General features: G+C 45.2%; 1 protein-coding gene across 4 annotated transcripts; it reads right to left on the bottom strand.

The window, feature by feature from the left end:
* Positions 1-469: 469 nt before the first annotated feature.
* On the bottom strand, positions 470-6337 carry S100Z (S100 calcium binding protein Z). Of its 4 annotated transcripts, XM_083819082.1 has the most exons (4): positions 4989-6337; positions 4553-4654; positions 3986-4143; positions 470-2439 (listed from the first exon to the last, which is right to left on the bottom strand). In XM_083819082.1, exons 3-4 carry the CDS (start codon positions 4124-4126, stop codon positions 2281-2283), a joined length of 300 nt encoding a protein of 99 aa, XP_083675208.1. In that variant the 5' UTR covers positions 4127-4143; positions 4553-4654; positions 4989-6337; the 3' UTR covers positions 470-2280. The 4 variants fall into 4 exon arrangements, with proteins under 4 accessions (XP_083675208.1, XP_083675210.1, XP_083675209.1 ...); XM_083819084.1 differs by lacking the exon at positions 4553-4654 and having other exon boundaries at positions 6032-6337; XM_083819083.1 differs by lacking the exon at positions 4989-6337 and having other exon boundaries at positions 4553-4758.
* Between the last annotated feature and the right edge of the window lie 11896 nt (positions 6338-18233).

Here is an 18233-nt window from a genome sequence, read left to right as displayed (position 1 = left end):
TTTTTTTTTTTTTTCTTCTCTCCCCCACCCCCCCTCCGGTTCTGAGGCAATTCAAAACTTTGATGTGATCTTCCCCAGAAAAAGGAAGATTTTAGGCATCTCTCCTGGCAGTGGTATCTGCAAATGCAGCAGTGGTTGTCATGGGCAGGAGAAGAATGACTGAGGAATGACCTCCTGGTGCAGTGGGTCAGCCCACAGTTAGCCCAGGGTTGGGATGGCAAGTGCCTTGCCCCAAGACCCCAGGTTGTGCCAGGGGTTTTTGTTTTCTAGAATTTGAATGTGCTTTGTAGCATTTTCTCCTCTGGTCTCTGGTTTTATGTATGGAATACTTTCTTCTTGGGTGATGATAGAGTTTAACAGTTATCCTTGTAGTTAAAACAGCAACCAGGAAAACCTAACCAGCAAAGCCAAACAGTCATTTATGAAGTTTTATAAAACTTTTGTTGGAATAAAAATCATCTGAGTCATTCTCCTCTGGATCTTATGCAAGCAAGCCCCTTTTGCAGAGGATTGAGGGGGCACTCAGTCTGCAGTCAGTTCCGCTGATGAAATGGCTCCACAGACCCTCTTCAGCAGGGCAGCATCTCTCCCTGTCTGACCCCAGCTGTGACTTCCCACAGCTATGCTCAACACACAAACTGCTGAGTGTCTAGGGTCCCACCAAGGATAGGCAGGGGGTTATGGACTAGCTGAAGCTTCTTTCCAGAAAGGTTTTTACTTGAAAGTTGTAATGGGCAAACCAGTCCTCACTGAGACAACCTGAGTCCTTGTAGCTTTGGGGTGAAGGTTTAGACTGTGTTCCTCTCCCTTCCACCCAAGAAGGGGAAACTCTGGGAGACCAGAAACAGTCTGCAGGACCATGAAAGAAGTCTTGGACTTTCTGGCTGGTCCTGCTGCCACCCTTGTCCAAGAACTGCAATGATATTAAAGTGCATGACATCACAGGGGGCAAAAAGTTGTGCAATTGTTGCCAGTTTAATACTTTTTGCCATGCTGCTGTATCAGACCTTCTGTGAATACTATATGACTGCTGTTATGTTAAAGAGCCTCTACCACCACCCCAAACTTGCCTTTTTTTTTGACCTCTTACACGAACAGAAAATCTTCACTTAATTCAGACACCTTTTATTACAGTTTGAAGTTACCAACCAAAAAACAATAAACAATGAGAGCACTCCATGCAAGAAAAAAGCTGCAACATGCTGTCACTAAGGATTTGCAGGGGTTTGGAAGTATGTTTAAACAGGAATCTAGATATACACTTATTTCAGTCCAAGGATGGGTTAACACTGAAACATTTCTCTCTCCATGTCTGGCTGTGGGATCCCACTGCCCCTTTTACACCACATCCATGCAGCGAGTTGGATCAGCACATGAAGAAATTATTGTTCCGTCAGATGACTCATATGATGAAGCTGTACTCTGGGATCCCATCATGAAATCCTCCACAAGCGGTCCTCTAAAAGCCCTCCTCTTAAGGGTGCCAGAATAGTGAAAGCAGCAGGCATTTACATTTCCCCTGAAGACCCAGTTCTTCCATCAACCCTCAGAGCAGCTTGCTAAAACCTCTATGTATTTGAATAATTTATCATATGAATAAATTCATTTATGCCGAACAAAGAGGTGGACCACTGGGATGCAGTAATGCCAACACAACAAAATGGAAGCTGGGGAGATTGGGGGAAATGAACCCATAATCACGGCAAGCAATGCCATCTGCTCAGGCGGCAGGAGGCAGCTGTGACCATAGCTGAAATACGAGAGTGCTGGGAGGTATGGAGCAGCAACTAAAAAGGGCGTTAGAATAAGCAGAGCTGATCAGAAAACAAACAGCTTTCTGTGACCTGCAGAAACATGTTCATTACAGAATGACTGAAAACTAAATTGCAAATTCTATGTCTCATTCCAAATTTTCCAGTTCTGAAAGTATGTAAGCAACATTCATGTTCCTTTTACTTCCCGCTCCACTGACACTTATGAAATTGAAGTCTTAACTCCTGCCAAGTGCTCTGCCACCCCAAGCCCAGGACCTGGGAAACTGATGAATGTGTGTTACAGACACCTGCAGTGCAAAGGCTGAGAATACTAAAAGCCAGATCTCAAGTAGTGCAAGATGTCTTTGGTCCAGCTTACACCAGTTGTTGATCTGGTCTATAGCTGTCTTATTGCAGTAGCAGTTTGACTGATGATGGTTTGCATTCACTAAATGTTGATAAGCACTAGCTAACTAGACATACTTCATTGCATTTGTGGTGAAGAGATTGATTGTATTGAGCATTTTTAAAATCCTTCTTCCTTTAGTTGTTCTTCAAAGAAATCATTACATGCCACAGTCAGAGCTGCAACCAGAGTCATAAATTCATTAAAATCCACTTCATTGTCTTTATTGGAGTCCAGATCCTTCATAATCTTATCGACCAGAAGGGGATCATTTTGGCCCTAAGAGAAAAAAAGTGTTTTAGCAGGGCAGATCTTGAATGGATAATTACAACACACCTGACGGTGCAGCCCACCGGTATGACACAAGCCCATATGCTATTAAATAAAAGTGTGAGTGAAATATGCACCCAAATACTAATATACCATGAGTCATAACATTAAAAACGTAGGTCTGGAGTCCCAAAGGTACGCAGCTACAGAAACTGTAACAGTGCAACTCTTAGAAGGAATACAAGTACTAAATGGGCACTGAAATGAATCAAACAGGTTTTAGGAGCTGCTGAGCGCAAGTCTGATCTGTAATGTGCAATAAATAAATAAATAAAAATTGAAATTTCTCTGCATCATCCCTAATAAAATAGTACTTTGCTCTTCAAGAGACTGTTTATAAGTGGTCATATTATACCTCCATTCATCACATTCAGAATATCTCTACTTAACAAACAACACATCCTATTCAGTGGGATTAAGGACAGTCAATCTCATGAAAATAAATCAATAACCAAGATTAAAAGAAAATCCAATTCAAGGAAATGGATACAATGTATAAAAAAATCCTACTGATGGTGATAGGGTCCACAAAAATCCTTACAATTTAGAGGATACAGAAAAACTATTATGGATCAGGTCATTATTCCATCAAGTGTCAATGCTGTGTAATGAAGAACACAGCAAACATGTAAAGAGATATTCATATCAAAATACTTATCCCTGAATGGTTATCTTAGTAACACTGTGGGACACATAAGCAGCTCTAGTACGTCTGTGGTTTCCCATAAACCTGAGTAACAGCTGGGTATGATTTAGTTAGGCCTCCAAGAACATAATGGACCTTGGATCTCACCTATTGCATGACCATAGTGTCATAGTTTTGGCTGGGACAGAGTTAATTTTCTTCATAGAGACCCACACAATGCTGTAGTTTGGATTTTTGATGAAGAGAGTGTTGAAAACACACGAATGTTTTAGATGTTGCAGTGCGGTGCTCACACTGAGACAAGGATGTTTCAGCTCCTCATGCTGCCCTGCCAGCAAGGAGGCTGGGGGTGCACAAGGAGCTGGGAGGGGACACAGCCAGGACAGCTGGCCCAAGGGGGCCAGATGGGTGTCCCATACCACATGATATGCAAACTACTTTGTTGTTTCCTGAGAGCTGGTTGCTGAATTTGAATCTTTGAATGAGTTATTTCTGCTCTATTACTAAAACAAACAAACAAACGAATAAAGCCTGATCCAGCATCAATTTTGTTACTAGTTTTGGCTGCTGCTGGCCCTTCTGTCCAAAAGCACAGCAAGCAAGGCACAAAGTGCCTGTCTTATGGCACATAGCAGAGAACTGGGGGCCCAGATCACCCCCTGAAAACACACTTTTCAAATGCGAAATTTGATCTCATCTCCTTCTCTCCAGCTCTGCAAAGACAGTTGTCATCTGAGAGGCTATGGCAGGATGTTTGCTGTGTAAGGAGATGCTATTCCTGAACACTTTGATAGCTGCTTATCTCACCGGTGAAACAGAAACTCAAGAGACTCAGGAGCTGCATCTTACTGAAAGGAAGTCAGTGAGCTCACTGGTGAGGAGTTCCTTGAGTTCTGCTTTACTGAGCTTGTATCTGTCTCCTTCTTTGCCAGAGTAGTGATGAAAAATCCTGATCAAGGTGTTCATAGCATCCTCCAGTGGTGTGGACATAGCAGCAAGCAGGAGAGCTGTGGGACAAAGACCCAGAATCAGTGGCATGGCAGAGGAGTCAAAGTCCTTCCTTGGGGAAGGGATGGAGAGCTAGCTGGAGACGGAAATTGTTACCAGCACTGAGAAAATGGGCTTTCAGCTGACCCATCCTGTCAAATGTGTGTGAACAAGTCTAGACTGTTATAAAATAAAACATTGTCCTGAATTCATTAACATATACTTCTAAATGTAAAAAGAAAGGAAAACCTTCACTTGAGAAAGTGTTCTACCACGCATCCATTTGATATAAAAGGAAACCTCTTGCACCCATAGCTGAGAACATAAGCAGAATGAAGGTACACTGTTCATCCAAAAGTTTCCTCAGGAAAATGGGATCAATGGGAAACCACAGCCAAAGAACATTTATACAGAAGGCTCCTAACATACCTGATTCTAAGGTGATGAGACACCAATCATAAAGAGATGCAAGGGTAGGAGCAATGGCTTTCACTTTATTTGGAATTGCTTGTTTGGGATGATTTTTTCTCCCTGTAAATTACCTGGAATAAACAACTATGAGCTAGGCACACCAGAGAGTTTGCTTCATCAAGCATGCAGTAAGAAAATAGAAAGGGAAGCACCACTAAAACTTAAAAAAGATGGAAATGCAATTCATTATTAAGTATCTGACTCAAAGAATAACTAGAATTAGAAATCAGGTGAAAGGAAACACGTTGTTTTGATTAAGCCCCAGGAGAAAGCTTAAAACAAACAAACAAACAAACGAAAAAAACACAAAAACAAACAAACAACAACAACAACAAAAAACAGAACCAAATTCAAGGTAAGACTGGAGTTATAAAGAAACAGTATTACTGCTTACCTGCTTTACAGGCTAACTGAAGTATTTGCAAGAAAACACTCAGATCAGAAGGTGATAGTCACCTTCTGTTCAAAACTCATGCACAGACACTTGTTTATCAGGCTGAGAGGGTGGATTAGAGATGGTCGTATAATTGTCACAAGGATGACAGGGCTTCTGTTTCCCTCTGTATTTACCTACCGTGTTCAACAAAAGCCGCTTGCTCTAAATAGGTCACTAAAATATTTACTAGGCAGCACAGAGGGCTGTGTGTGGAACATAAAATATATTTTTTATAATTTGACATTTTACAAAAATGCACATCTGGGATTCTGAAAGTCAAAATTAGAAAATGCTAACAATAAAAGTCAGTATAAAATAACTTTTTCCCATTTTCAAAAAAAAAATAATATATATATATATTTCTAATCTCTCTGCACTTCTACAGCAGTGGGCCTAAATGCTGAGGTACTGGCAGCCCATCCTCAAGGATATTTGAGCATCCAAAAGTGGGCTTGTAGATGAGTTTGCAACAAATCCCTTGAGACATTTATTTTTACTGTCAGACGTCTCAATAAGCCTAAAATGTTGGCTCTTGATGAATGAAGTTCTTGCCATACTACACATGTCCTCCAGACAAAACCAGTTTCAGACACAGGTGCATCTGGAATTGCTCAGACTGGTAGACTTGGTTTAATTTTTGTCAACTCAGTTGAAATGAACTGAAGAGGCAAATGTGCTCTGAGGACAGCATCCTGCTTTCAGACTGTGGATCCTCCACATGCTCATCTCGTACCAAGCAGGAGATGCTTTTGCAGTTCTCTGCCCTCTGAACAACTGATGCAAAATTCCCTTCAGCTTGGCTGAACAGGTTACCACATACACATCATCTCCATACTTCTATTTCTGAGCTGGTTCCCTGTGGAATAAAAAGTGCAGTTCAACATCTCTTTTACTAAGCAATATTCCCCCAAGAGGTCTTCACTTGTCCCAGCCCCAGAGACATGCCAGCCCTGCTGGGGAACACAATAAGCAGCAATTTCATCATGGTAGAGCCTACTTACCACTCAAAGCACCAAAAACCCACAGTTTTCATGACAGCCATATGAAATGGAAAGCTTCTTGCTTTTGTTTGCTTTGCCTCCATGAAGTTCTCCACCTGCTGCACATGTGTGTCCAGCTTACACAAATGGACAGATAAACAGCAACAGGTACACAGGTGTGGCTGCTTCTCACTTTTGTCCCAGCCTGGAGGACAGAGAATGGAGGTAGGCAATGTTGTTTGTTTCCAAAAGCCTCTAGGCACCTATAATTTTAAGTTCCACAGTAGAACTCAGCCCACACCTCTATCTGCCTCCTTTGCCTCACGATGTGACACTTCTCTCATCCACACCATTGTGAAAAACCTCCACAACCAGAGGGGTCTCATCAGTGTCTGATGGGCAAGAGTTTTCTCTGGCAGAAAGCGGCACTAAACAGAAATGCTGGATCCCACTGTTATTGGAGGTGGCTATATGTAAAGCATTGTTACTGAAGCAATGGGCAGGCTCCTTAGGCTAGAGGTCTCTGCAGACATTACAGAAATGCAGGGTGTGCTCCTTCACCTCCCATCACTGCGGTTGTGAGTACTCACTGGGTTAGGAGGAGACAATGCTCAGTTTAATTTCAGAAAAGGTCCTGGTGGAAACCAGCCTGGAAATTTGACCTACGACAAGAGGGACCTACTCCCTCCTGGAGCCAGGTGAGCGCTCGGGAGGAGAGGTGCCCTCCATTCATCTTCTGTATGCGGGGATGGAGGTGCATGATATCAGCTGCAGCGCAACTCTCTCAGTTATATCCCTGACATATGTTGTGCCATTGCAGATGCTAAGTAAAAGCATATGGAGAGAGACTGTCTGCTGTGCAGCTACAGCTGTGTAGGGCTGTGATTCACTAATGCCCACAACTATTGCCCAGAAACATTACCCAATTAAAACTTAAAGCTTCTTTTTTTTGTTTGTCATTTATTCAACAACATCTTCACCCACAGCCAGAAAAAATACAAAAAAACACAGTTGAGTCAGTTCATTGGTATAAAATCCTCCTATTTGTGCATGTATTACATCTATTGTCTGGTTTATGAATAACATTGCAAAGTAATTACCCATGCAAGGTCTACAAGAGACCATGCAAGGTCTACTTTTGGGCAGCAAGTATAAACTTTCAGAACTGCTATCTTCACCAGGACAGAATAAAGAAGTTTTTTTTTTTCTTTTTCTTTTTTTCCATTGTCACCAGAACATCATCTCAGTAATTTATACAGTGATATAATCTGTGTATTCTCTCTCAATAGCTCCTTTCACTCCAACTAATTGGGTAAGAACTTTCTATTCCATGATGAGCGTTACACAAGGAGCAGCTGCACTGAGCTTTTTTATTTAGATGTCCGTTCAGTTTGCTCTGTCCATACCTGCCCTTTCTGGACAGGGAAATTCTGCTGGTGGCTCCAGTGACAGCAGAGATCTTCTAACTCCACTGATATCAGGTCCCAGAAGCTACTACAAGGTTCATGATTGTCAGCCCACTGCTTCGAAACCTCCATTCAAAACTCTGACATAATCTTTTTTTATATGTTATCTGGAAGCACTGAAGATAACTAAGGATAATGTGACCTGAGAGCACTCCTGTGTCAGAGCAATACATAACTATCTATCAACAGCCACCATTTCCCCTCTGATGCTCCCTTGCATTCTGGTGTCTGCCATGGTAAGCACAGAAGCAACACCGGAGCAGGCACATGGCTGACAGATGGAGCAGAACAACAGCATGGTTGGAGACACAGAGAAGGTTGGTGCCTTCCCCATTCATGACTGAATTAGCCTGTTACAACTAGCCAAGTAATGGAAGCGTTGGTGAGAAGGCACCTTGGAGGTGTCTAGTCCCACCTTTCGCTCAAAGTGGAATGATCAGAGAACTAGAGAATCACAAAACAGTTAGGGTTGGAAGGGATGTCTGGGGATGATCTGGTCCTGACCTAGAGCATGCTGCACAGGATCATGACTGGGCGAGTTCTGAGTATCTCCAGAGAAGGAGACTCCATGACCTCTCTGGGCAGCCTGTTCCAGTGCTCTGTCACCCTTACAGTAAAGAAGTTAAAGTAAGAAGTTAACTTACTTACAGTAAGAAGTTAAAGCAAGGCCTCACAAGGGCTGAGTAGAGGGGGAGGATCACCTCCCTTGACCTGCTGGGAATGCTCTTCCTAATGCACCCCAGGACAGCATTGGCCTTCTTGGCCACAAGGGCACATTGCTGGCTCGTGGTTGACTTGTTTTTCACCAGGACGCCCAAGTCCCTCTCTGCAGAGCTGGTCTCCAGCGGGTCAGCCCCCAGCCTGTACTGGTGCCTGGGGTTATTCTCCCCTAGGTGCAGGACCCTGCACCTGCCCTTGTTGAACTTCATGAGGTTCCTCTCGGCCCAGCTCTCTGGCCTGTCCAGGTCTCTCTGAATGGCAGCACAGCCCTCTGGTGTACCACACCTCACAGTTTTGTGTCATCATCAAACATGCCGAGGGTTCACTCTGTCCCTTCATCCAGGCCACTGACGAGTGAGTTGAACAGGTCTGGACCCAGTACTGACCTCCCTAGGGACACTGCTAGCTACCAGCCTCCAACCAGACTGCATCACTGATCACAGCCCTCTGAGCTCTGCCATTCAGGTGGTTCTCAATCCACCTCACTGCCCACTCCCCTAACACACAATTCCTGAGCTTACCTATGAAGATGTTGTGGGAGACAGTGTCAAAAGCCTTGCTGAAGTCAAGGCAGACAACAGCCACTGCTCTCCCCTCATCTACCCAGCCAATCATTCCATCATGGAAGGCTCTCAGATTGGTTAAGAATGATTTCCCCTCGGGGAATGCATGCTGACTATTCCTGATCACCTTCTTTTCCTCCACATCATTAGAGAAGACCTCCAGGATGAGCTGTTCCATCACCTGTCCAGGGATGGAGGCGAGGCTGACTGGCCTGTAGTTTCCTGAGTCCTCCTTCTTGCCCTTTTTGAAGGCTGGCATGACACTGGCATGACATTCCAGACCTCAGGCACCTCCCCTGTTCTCCACAACCTTTCGAAGATGTTGGATGGTGGCGTACCGATAACATTGGCCAGCTCCCTCAGCACTTGTGAGTGCGTCCTATCCGGGCCCAGGGATTTGTGGCTATGATATTTGCCTAAATGATCTCTAACCCGATCCTCCCCAGCCAAGAGAAAGTCTGCCTTTCTCCACACTTTCTCTTGTGTCCAAAGGGTCTAGGATTCCTTGGGGCTGGCCTTCACAGTAAAAGCTGAAGCAGAGAAGGCATCTGGTAACTCTGCCTTCTCTGTATCCTATGTCACAAGGGCACCCTTCCATTCAGCAACAGGCCCACATTTTCCCTAGTTTTCTTCTTGTTACCAATGTATGGTCACAGCCAAAGAGTATGTTCCCCAGCGATGCAGCACATCTTTGAACCGTAAAACTACTTACACTGACAAATTACATTTTATTACTATTTAATAGAGAACACAAGTGAAATAGTAAATAGTACTTGATATGTTATTTTATTGATCAAATTATTTTATTTTCTATCTTTTTATGGCTTATTATTTTTTATTTTTATTTTCTATTTTAATTTATTCATTGTGTTCATCTCTCCAGAAATACTTATTGCTCTCCAGCCAGCCAGCCTGAGAATGTGCTCCCCAGCACGAATGTGCTTATAAGGTTCACACGGCACACCTCTCAAGACTTTCCAGATCTCACTGGATGGCATCCCTCCAGTATGTCAACTACACCACACCGCTTGGTGTCATCAGCAAACTTGTTGAGGGTGCACTCAATAATAGCTACCTGCCAAAACCACCCAGTAAAAAAAACCAGAAGATTAACCAATGATGTCACTTCAAGTAGGATTTTATTAGTAGAATTATGATTCCAGTTCTAATTTAGAAAACATACTCCCACTAATTGTATTGTTACATTTATTTCATGTTTTAAAAAATCCCAAGTAAAGCAGCAGAACTTGCCCCAAAACTATCAAAATCATTCCCCTGCCAGCAAGCCACCAGATTTTTAACTGTGAAACATCTTTCAAGGAGAAATCCAATTTTAATACTATTTAATAATGAACATGAACAAAATAGTAAATAGTACTTGATTTATTATTTTATGGACATAATGTTTTTATTGCTTTCTCTGCTAATATTTTTACTATTTTTTTATTTTATACTCTATGTAATATTTATTTATTTACAGCATTCATCTCTATGAAAACATTTATAGCTCCTGAGACAGCGAGACAATGTGCTCCCCAGCCAGCACATCTTTAAATGATGAACCTACTTACACTGACAAATTCAATTTTATTCCTATTTAATAAAGAAAACAGACAAAAAATACTAAAGAGTAATTGATTTATTATTGATTATATTGATCAAATGTTTTAATTTCTTTTTTTTTTCTTACTTGTTATAATTCTCTATGCATATTACATTATTTTTAGTTACTTATACTTTGATTTTGCTCGAAATACTTACTGATCCCCAGCCAGACAGCCAGGGAGTATGATGACAAGCCACCAGACAGAGAATGTGACCATAGGCCAACTTCCCCGTTCCTATTGTCCAGCATGACACCGTGTGGTATGGGACACCCGTCTGGCCCCCTTGGGCCAGCTGTCCTGGCTGTGTCCCCTCCCAGCTCCTTGTGCACCCCCAGCCTCCTCGTTGGCAGGGCAGCATGAGAAGCTGAGAAGGCCTTGACTTAGCGTAAGCACAGCTCAGCAACAACTGAAACATCAGTGTGTTAGCAGCATTATTCTCATCCTAAACAGAACCCTGTACGAGCTACTAGAAAGAAACTTAACTCTGCTGCCAAAGGGTCAAGAAAAACACATTAGCAGTATCAATTGTGGCACACCACTTGGCTGTCTTTGGCTCCAGTTGGTGTAGAAGTTCTAGCAGTTCTGGCATGGCAGCCTCAGAGGTGGCGTGCCTTCATTTTCCCTAGTTTTCCTCATTACCAATGTATTTGAAGAATCTCTTCTTGTCTCCCTTGACGTCCCTTGCTAGATTTAATTCCAAATAGGCCTTGGCCATCCTCATCGCATTGCAGCATACTCTGAGAGCATTCCTACATTTCTCCCAAGTGGCCTGTCCCTTCTTCCACTTTCTGTATCCTTCCTTTTCCTGTTTGAGTTAGGCCAGGAGCTCCTTGCTCATCCTTGCAGGTCTCCTGCCCCCCTTGCTTGACTTCTCCCTCATAGGGGTGGACTGTTGTTGGGCTTGGAGGAAGCGATGCTTGAATATTAGCCAGCTGTCTTGGACACCCCTTCCTGCTAGGGCCCTAACCCATGGGATTCCTCCAAGCAGGTCCCTGGAGAGACCAAAATCTGCGCTCCTGAAGTCCAGGATTGCAATCCTACTCATTGCCGTGCTTCCTCCACACAAGGCTCCTGAACTCCACCATCTCATGATCACTGCAGCCAAGACTGCTGCCAGCCTTTACATCTCCAACCAATCCTTATCTGTTAGTGCAAGGTCCAGCAGCACACCACTCTTCATTGGCTCCTCCATTGCCTGTGTGATAGAGATGTCATCCGTGCTGTGCAGAAGCCTCCTGGACTGTTTGTGTCTAGCTGTGAAAAACAAGCATGCAATGTAGCAGACGAGCACAAAGTGGAGATCACAGCCTCAGTGCGAGCTAGCTGCGAGATGATTCCCACAAACCTCATCCTCTCCATCTACATCCCTCCTCTCCTTCCCCCACCGTGGGCACCCCTTATATATGGAGGAGCAGTCCCACCCACAATTGTGAATGAGACAATGGCAAAATGACTCACAATCCCTCTGCGGCCAATCCAGCTGACAAGTGATGTGCCACAGGAGCTCCGAAGAACCCAGTGCCCTGGGCCTGCCTGGTTCCAAATGGCGCCCAAGCCACGCAAAGCAGCCGGAGCACACGGCCAAACCCTGCCACAGAAGCCGCCTGTGCACACCCGGCCCCTCACAGCTCTCCCCGACCTCACTGGGTCAGATGGCGCCGATGGCACTGTGGCCTGTTGGGGGGCTGGCAGCATGAGGTGTGCCTGGAAGGTCCTGCAGGGGCTACATGTAAACTCCCAGAAAAGCCCAGTCCCCCAGCCGCCCCTCAGGGCATCGCCTCATGCGGCTTCTGTCCTGGGGCTGGCATTTGGGCACAAGATGGGGGTGGGCAGGAGCAGCCGTGCTGAAGGGACCTGAAACCCCAATGAGGCTTCCGCATCGCTTGCTGCCTAAATTGGAAAGTCTTCCTGACTTAGTGTAAAGAAACCCTTTGCAAACCCAGAGTATAAAACACCTCACCCTTTCAGATGAGCACATAAAGCTGGCTTTCCCGGAAGAACAGGGATGCTTGGGAAGCTGGGAAATGTCATCACTCAAATCTAGAGCCACAATTACTCCATCCTTCACCGGTGCTGCACACCTTTGTCTGCTGCATGAGCACTGCTGTAGCTCAATGCCAGCTACCCACACATGTTTCTGTCCAATGCAAAGCCGTCCTGTTCGTGTAGCAGGTGCCATAAGCTGTCACCATACACACATTGTGACTACCTCTTGCCACAGGTCTTCTCCATGCTGATGCCTTTCAGGTCCAGCTTGATTCAACAGAATTAGCGTGCACTACTAAGGTGTCTTAAGAACCCCAGAGGTATTTTTTTGCCTGGCACAGAATTCAGCCCTCTTCTGTCTACTTTGTGCCATAACAGATGGTTATTTAGGACTAATCAGAAATAACGCACCTCCACTTGTTTTCTGACCCAAAGCTAGACTACTGAGAAGCCAGCCCCATATGCACCATTTTACAGAAAAAAACAAACCATGGTAGTGTCTCTCACCCTCTCTGTGCTCAAGTAACACCCCCTCTGACTGCGAGAAAGTCAGAGGTCACTATAAAAACAAGAGAGCTTGTTTAGCTATGCTTACAAAATTTTTCAGCCTATATCTACAGCAGAAAAAAGTCCTATATCTCTTCTCAGAACAGTTTTTCTGTCAGTCCTTTTAAACAGTTGTTATTTTTGAACCTTCTTGTGATCTTCACCATCATGACCTGCACAAAGGAGGATACTCATTTATAGCTAAGCCTTTCTTTTAAAGCATTTGTGGTGGTTTTACCTTCCCAGGCAGCTGAACTCCACCACAACTGCTCTCTCACTCCCCCTCCTCAGAAGAGGAGGGAAAGAAAAAGAGGAAAGAAACAACTCATGGGTTGAGATAAGGATAATTTAATTAAAGGAAAAATAGTTATGAAGGGAAAATTATTATTAATTAATTTAACTAAAGGGAAAAGGGAAAGGGGAAAAGGGAAATAAAAAAAAGCAAGGTTCGCGTGGAAGAACAGAGGAAAGAAATTACTCTCTGCTTCCCACCAGTGAGCGATGCTTGACCACGTCCTTGAAGCAGGGCCTCAACGCACATAGCCGCTCATCCCACCCCTCCTCTCTTCTTCCTTTTTCCACCTTTTATTGCTGAGTGTGTGTGGTGGTTTTACCGTGCTAGGCAGCTGAACACCACAACCGCTCTCTCCCTCCCCCTCCTTAGATGAGGAGGGGAAGAAGTAAAGGAAAGAACAACTTACGGGTTGAGATAAGGATGATTTAATTAAAGGAAAAAAAATAATTAAGGAAAGATTATTATTAATTAAAAAAATTAACTAAACAATTTAACTAAACAATTAACAATTTAACTAAAGGGGAAAAAGGAAAGGGGAAAAGGGAGGGGGAAAGGGAAAACTAAGCGAAACAAGCAAAGGCTATGTGGAAGTGCAGAGGAAAGAAATTAGTCTCTACTTCCCACAAATGAGCGATGCTTGACCACGCCCTTGAAGCAGGGCCTCAACGCATGTAGCCGGTGTTCGGGAGGAGGACAGACGTTTTCACGAGAGCCCACCCCTCCCCTCTTCCTCCTTTTTCCACCTTTTATTGCTGAGTGTGACATCATATTGTATGGAATATCCCTTTGGTTGGTTTAGGTCAGCTGCCCTGGTGATGTTTCTTTTCTCACATCTTTGCCCACCCCTAGGGGAATTAAGGAGAGTCCTGATGCTATGCCAGCACTGCTCAGCAGCAGACACAACACTGGTGTGATACCATTGCTGTTTTAGCTACGAGTGCAGAGCACAGCACTGTATGGGCTGCTGCAGGGAAAGTTAACATCCCAGCCTGACCCAGTACAGTGTGGCATTATGTGTTATGGAATATCCCTTTGGTTGGTTTAGGTCAGCTGCCCTGGTGATGTTCCTTCCTCCCCTCTTACCCAGCCACAGCCTGCTGGCTCTGTGGGGTTAGAGGGAGTCCTGGTGCTGTGCTAGTATTGCTCAGCGATAGACACAACATGGGTGTGATACCACTGCTCTTCTAGCTACAAGTGCAGAGCACAGCAATGTAAGGGCTGTTGCAGGGAAAGTTAACTCCATCCCAGCCACTTCAGCATTGGAGTTTACGAATGACATTCTCAGTCTACATGAGGTTAAAAAGGAAATTATGAGGAATCTCCTAGGATTTCTTACCACTCATATAGTGTTATTCAAGAAAGTAAATCTTCACAAGCATCTTCCCGTCCAAAAAAATATGAAAGTGCACCTTCTGCTTCTGTCAGAATGTATAAGGCATAAAATATGTATTTGTCAGAAGCAGAAAGGCAGATTTGCCACATGACATGGTGCTAATACTCTATAGGTCTAAATTCTGCCATCTTTGCTCAAGCATTAGTAGATATTAGCCTTACTGAATGAGTAGTCCATATGATTTCACTAGAGTCTACTGAAAGGGATAGAGGTTGTTCCTTGCCCTGTAAATCTGAGAAAGGACACAACGAGCTATGAGTGATTCCTTCCCTTTTAGTTGGAGTAAGGTAGATATACACCCTGTTGAAAAGCATGTTGGCTCTATGGAGCTGCTACTCCCCTCCTCCGTTGAGATGGAGAGCTCAGGAAAAAAATTGTAATGTTATTTTCTTGTTCTTTGAAAGCTGAGCAAAGCTCTGCCCTTTGTGGGAGCGATCAGCTCTTGATATAAATCATAAAATCATAGAATCGTTAAGGTTGAAAGAGACCTCCAAGATCATCTGGTCCAACCATCACCCTACTAAAAATATCACCCCACTAAACCACATCCCTAAGCGCCAGGTCCAACCTTTCCTTGAACATCCCCAGGGACGCTGATGCCACCATCTCCCTGGGCAACCCTTTCCAATGCCTGACTACTCTTTCTGAGGAGAAATATCTCCTAATTTCTAACTTAAGCCTAACCTGGTTCAGCTTGAGGCCATTCCTACTTGTTGTGTCACTAGTTATCTGCAAGAAGAGGCCAACTCCCAGCTCCCCACACCTTCCCGTCAGGTAGTTGTAGAAAGCAGTAAGGTCTCCCCTGAGCCTCCTCTTCTCCAGACTAAACAGCCCCACTTCCCTCAACCACACCCCATAGGACTTGTGTTCCAGGCCCTTCACCAGCTTCGTAGCCCTTCTCTGGGCATGCTCCAGGGCCTTGACGTCCTTCTTGTAGTGAGGGGCCCAAAACTGAACACAGTACCTGAAGTTCCCCGGGTCCTCCTTATGACCCTTCTTATAGATGGGCAGCACATTAGCAAGTCTCCAGTCATCCAGAACCTCTCTGGATGACCATGACTGCTGATAGATGATGGAAAGTGGCCCAGGAATCACATCTGTTAACTCCCTCAGCACCCTTGGGTAGATCCCATCTGGCTCCATGGACTTGTGACAGTCCAGGTGGAGCAGCAGGTCTCTAGATATTAAGAAGGCATTAAGAACTTCAGCCTTTTCCATATCCTCAGTAGTCATGTTCCCTCCTGCTTCCAGTAAAGAATGGAGATTCTCTTTGGCCCTCCTCTTACTGTTAATATATTTATAAAAACATTTTTTGTTATCCTTAATAATAGCGGCCAGGTTCAGCTCATGTTGGCTTTGGCCTTCCTGATTTTTTCTCTGCATATGCAGGCAACCTCCTTGTACTCTCCTTGTGACTTGCCTGTCCCTTTTTCCAACAGACATAAATTCTGTTTTTCTCCCAAATACAAAGCAAATGTTCCCTGTTTAGCTATATTGGTCTTCTTTCCCTCCAGCTCATCTTATGGCACACAGGGACAGCCCGCTCCTGCACCTTTAAGACTTCCTTTCTGAGGAACATCCAGCCTTCCTGGACCCCTTTGCCCTTCAGGACTGACTCCAAAGGGACCCTCCTAACCAGTGTCCTGAACAATTCAAAGTCTGCCCTCTGGAAGCCCAAGGTAGCAGTTTTATTGACAGCCCTCCTGACTTCACCAAGAATAGAGAGCTCTACCATATTGTGGTCACTCTGCCCAAGACAGCTCCCTACCACATCTCCCACCATTCCTTCTCTGTGAACAGAAGTTCTAGTGGGGCACCCCCTCTGGTAGGCTCACTAACGAGCTGAGTCAGGAGGCTGTCTTCCATGCACCCAGGAACCTCCCAGATTGCTTCCTTGGGGCTGTATTGTATTTCCAGCATATGTCTGGGAAATTAAAGTCACCCATGAGGACAAGTGCTGGCAATTGAGTGACTTCTGCCAGCTGCTTATTGAATGCCTTATCCATCTCTTCATCCTGGTTTGGCAGTCTATAACAGACCCCCACCAGGATGTCCATCTTGTTGGCCACCCCCCTGATCCTTACCCATAGGGACTCTACCTTATCATTCCCAGCCCCAAGCTCAACAGCATCAAAACACTCTCTAATATAGAAAGACACACCACTGCCCCTCCTTAGATTCCTGTCCCTTCTGAAGAGCTTGTAGCCATTCATTACAGCACTGCAGTCATGGGAGTGGTCCCACCACATTTCAGTGATGGCGACTAGGTCATAGTTTGCCTGCCACACAATGGCTTCCAGCTCCTCCTGTTTGTTGCCCACGTTGCATGCATTGGCATAGATGCACTTGAATCGCACAATCGCCCTCACCCTCAACCCTGTGACTGCTCCCCCAGGCTCATCTCTATCAAGTCTAATTTTCCCCCCCAACGCCCTTCATTTCCAGTTTAAGACCTCTCAATAAGCCCAGCCAGTTCCTGGGCTAGAGTCCATTTCCCCCTCTGAGACAGGTGGGAACCATCGGCAGCCATCAGGCCAAGTGCCAAGTAAACCTCCCCATGATCAAATAATGCTAAATTCCTGTGATGGCATCAGCCTCTCAGCCATGTATTAATCAGCTGGGCCTGCCAGGTCTGCTCAATATTCCTCCCTACCACTGAAGGGATAGAGGAAAACACCACCTGCACACTCACTCCATCCAGTAACCGCCCCAATCCTCTGAAGTCCCTTTTGATAGCCTTTAGGCTTCTCTCTGATATTTCATCACTGCCAGCCTGAGTTATCACTAATGGCTAATAATCAGAGGGGTGAACAAGGTCAGGAAGCTTCCTGGTAATGTCCCTGACCTGGGCCCCAGGTAGCCAGCAGACTTCCCTACGGGTAGGGTCTGGCCAACATATGGGGCCCTCTGTTCCCCTCAGAAGGAAGTTGCCTAAGACCATTATCCTTCTTCCCTTCTTGGTGGAGGAAGTCTTGAGGCATGGAGTCGACTTCCTTGCCCTAGACAGCCTCCTGGGTGGACTTTGCCCCACATCCTCACTATGCTGTCCCTCGACCCCCAAGGCCTTAAACCTGTTGGGTAAGGGCACCTGGTGAGGCAAGGCAGGTAGGGAGGGGGCTCGCCTGTGATGCCAAGCAGGGACCTGTTTCCATTCTTCTTCATCTTCCAGGTACCCTCCCTCTGCCCAACAGAGACAGGGCAGGGGGTCCACCACTATTTGGGGTGTGTTGCCCTGGTGCCTTTCTCTCAGGCATGGCAGGGAGTGACTCTGCCAGTCTAAATCCTACTCACACTCCCTGATGGTTCTTAATTTTTCCACCTCCTGTTTGAGATTTGCCACCAGGCTGATCAGATTCTCCACCTGCTCGCACCTCATGCAAGTAGTATCTCTGTCACCCATTGTTGGCAGCAACAGGCTCAGGTACTCCCTGCAGCCGGAGACCTGAACAGCTGCATCTTTGGGCAGGCACTCAGTCTGGGTTGCCACAGTCTTTTAGGTGAGTGCTTTAGCGAGTGCTTTCTGCCTTGTGGTGACCATGACTGGGTCTGCTATCCGGGAGGAAGAAGTAGTTTTGTTTTTTTGGATCACACTGATTTTCCCTTGGTATCTTCCTAAGGCAACATAATACAGGATGTCTTTAAGCCAG

The sequence above is a fragment of the Anser anser genome (assembly GCF_964211835.1).
Source record: "Anser anser genome assembly, chromosome: Z".
NCBI classification, from domain to species: domain Eukaryota; kingdom Metazoa; phylum Chordata; class Aves; order Anseriformes; family Anatidae; genus Anser; species Anser anser.
This window is presented reverse-complemented; position numbering and strand designations above follow the sequence as displayed.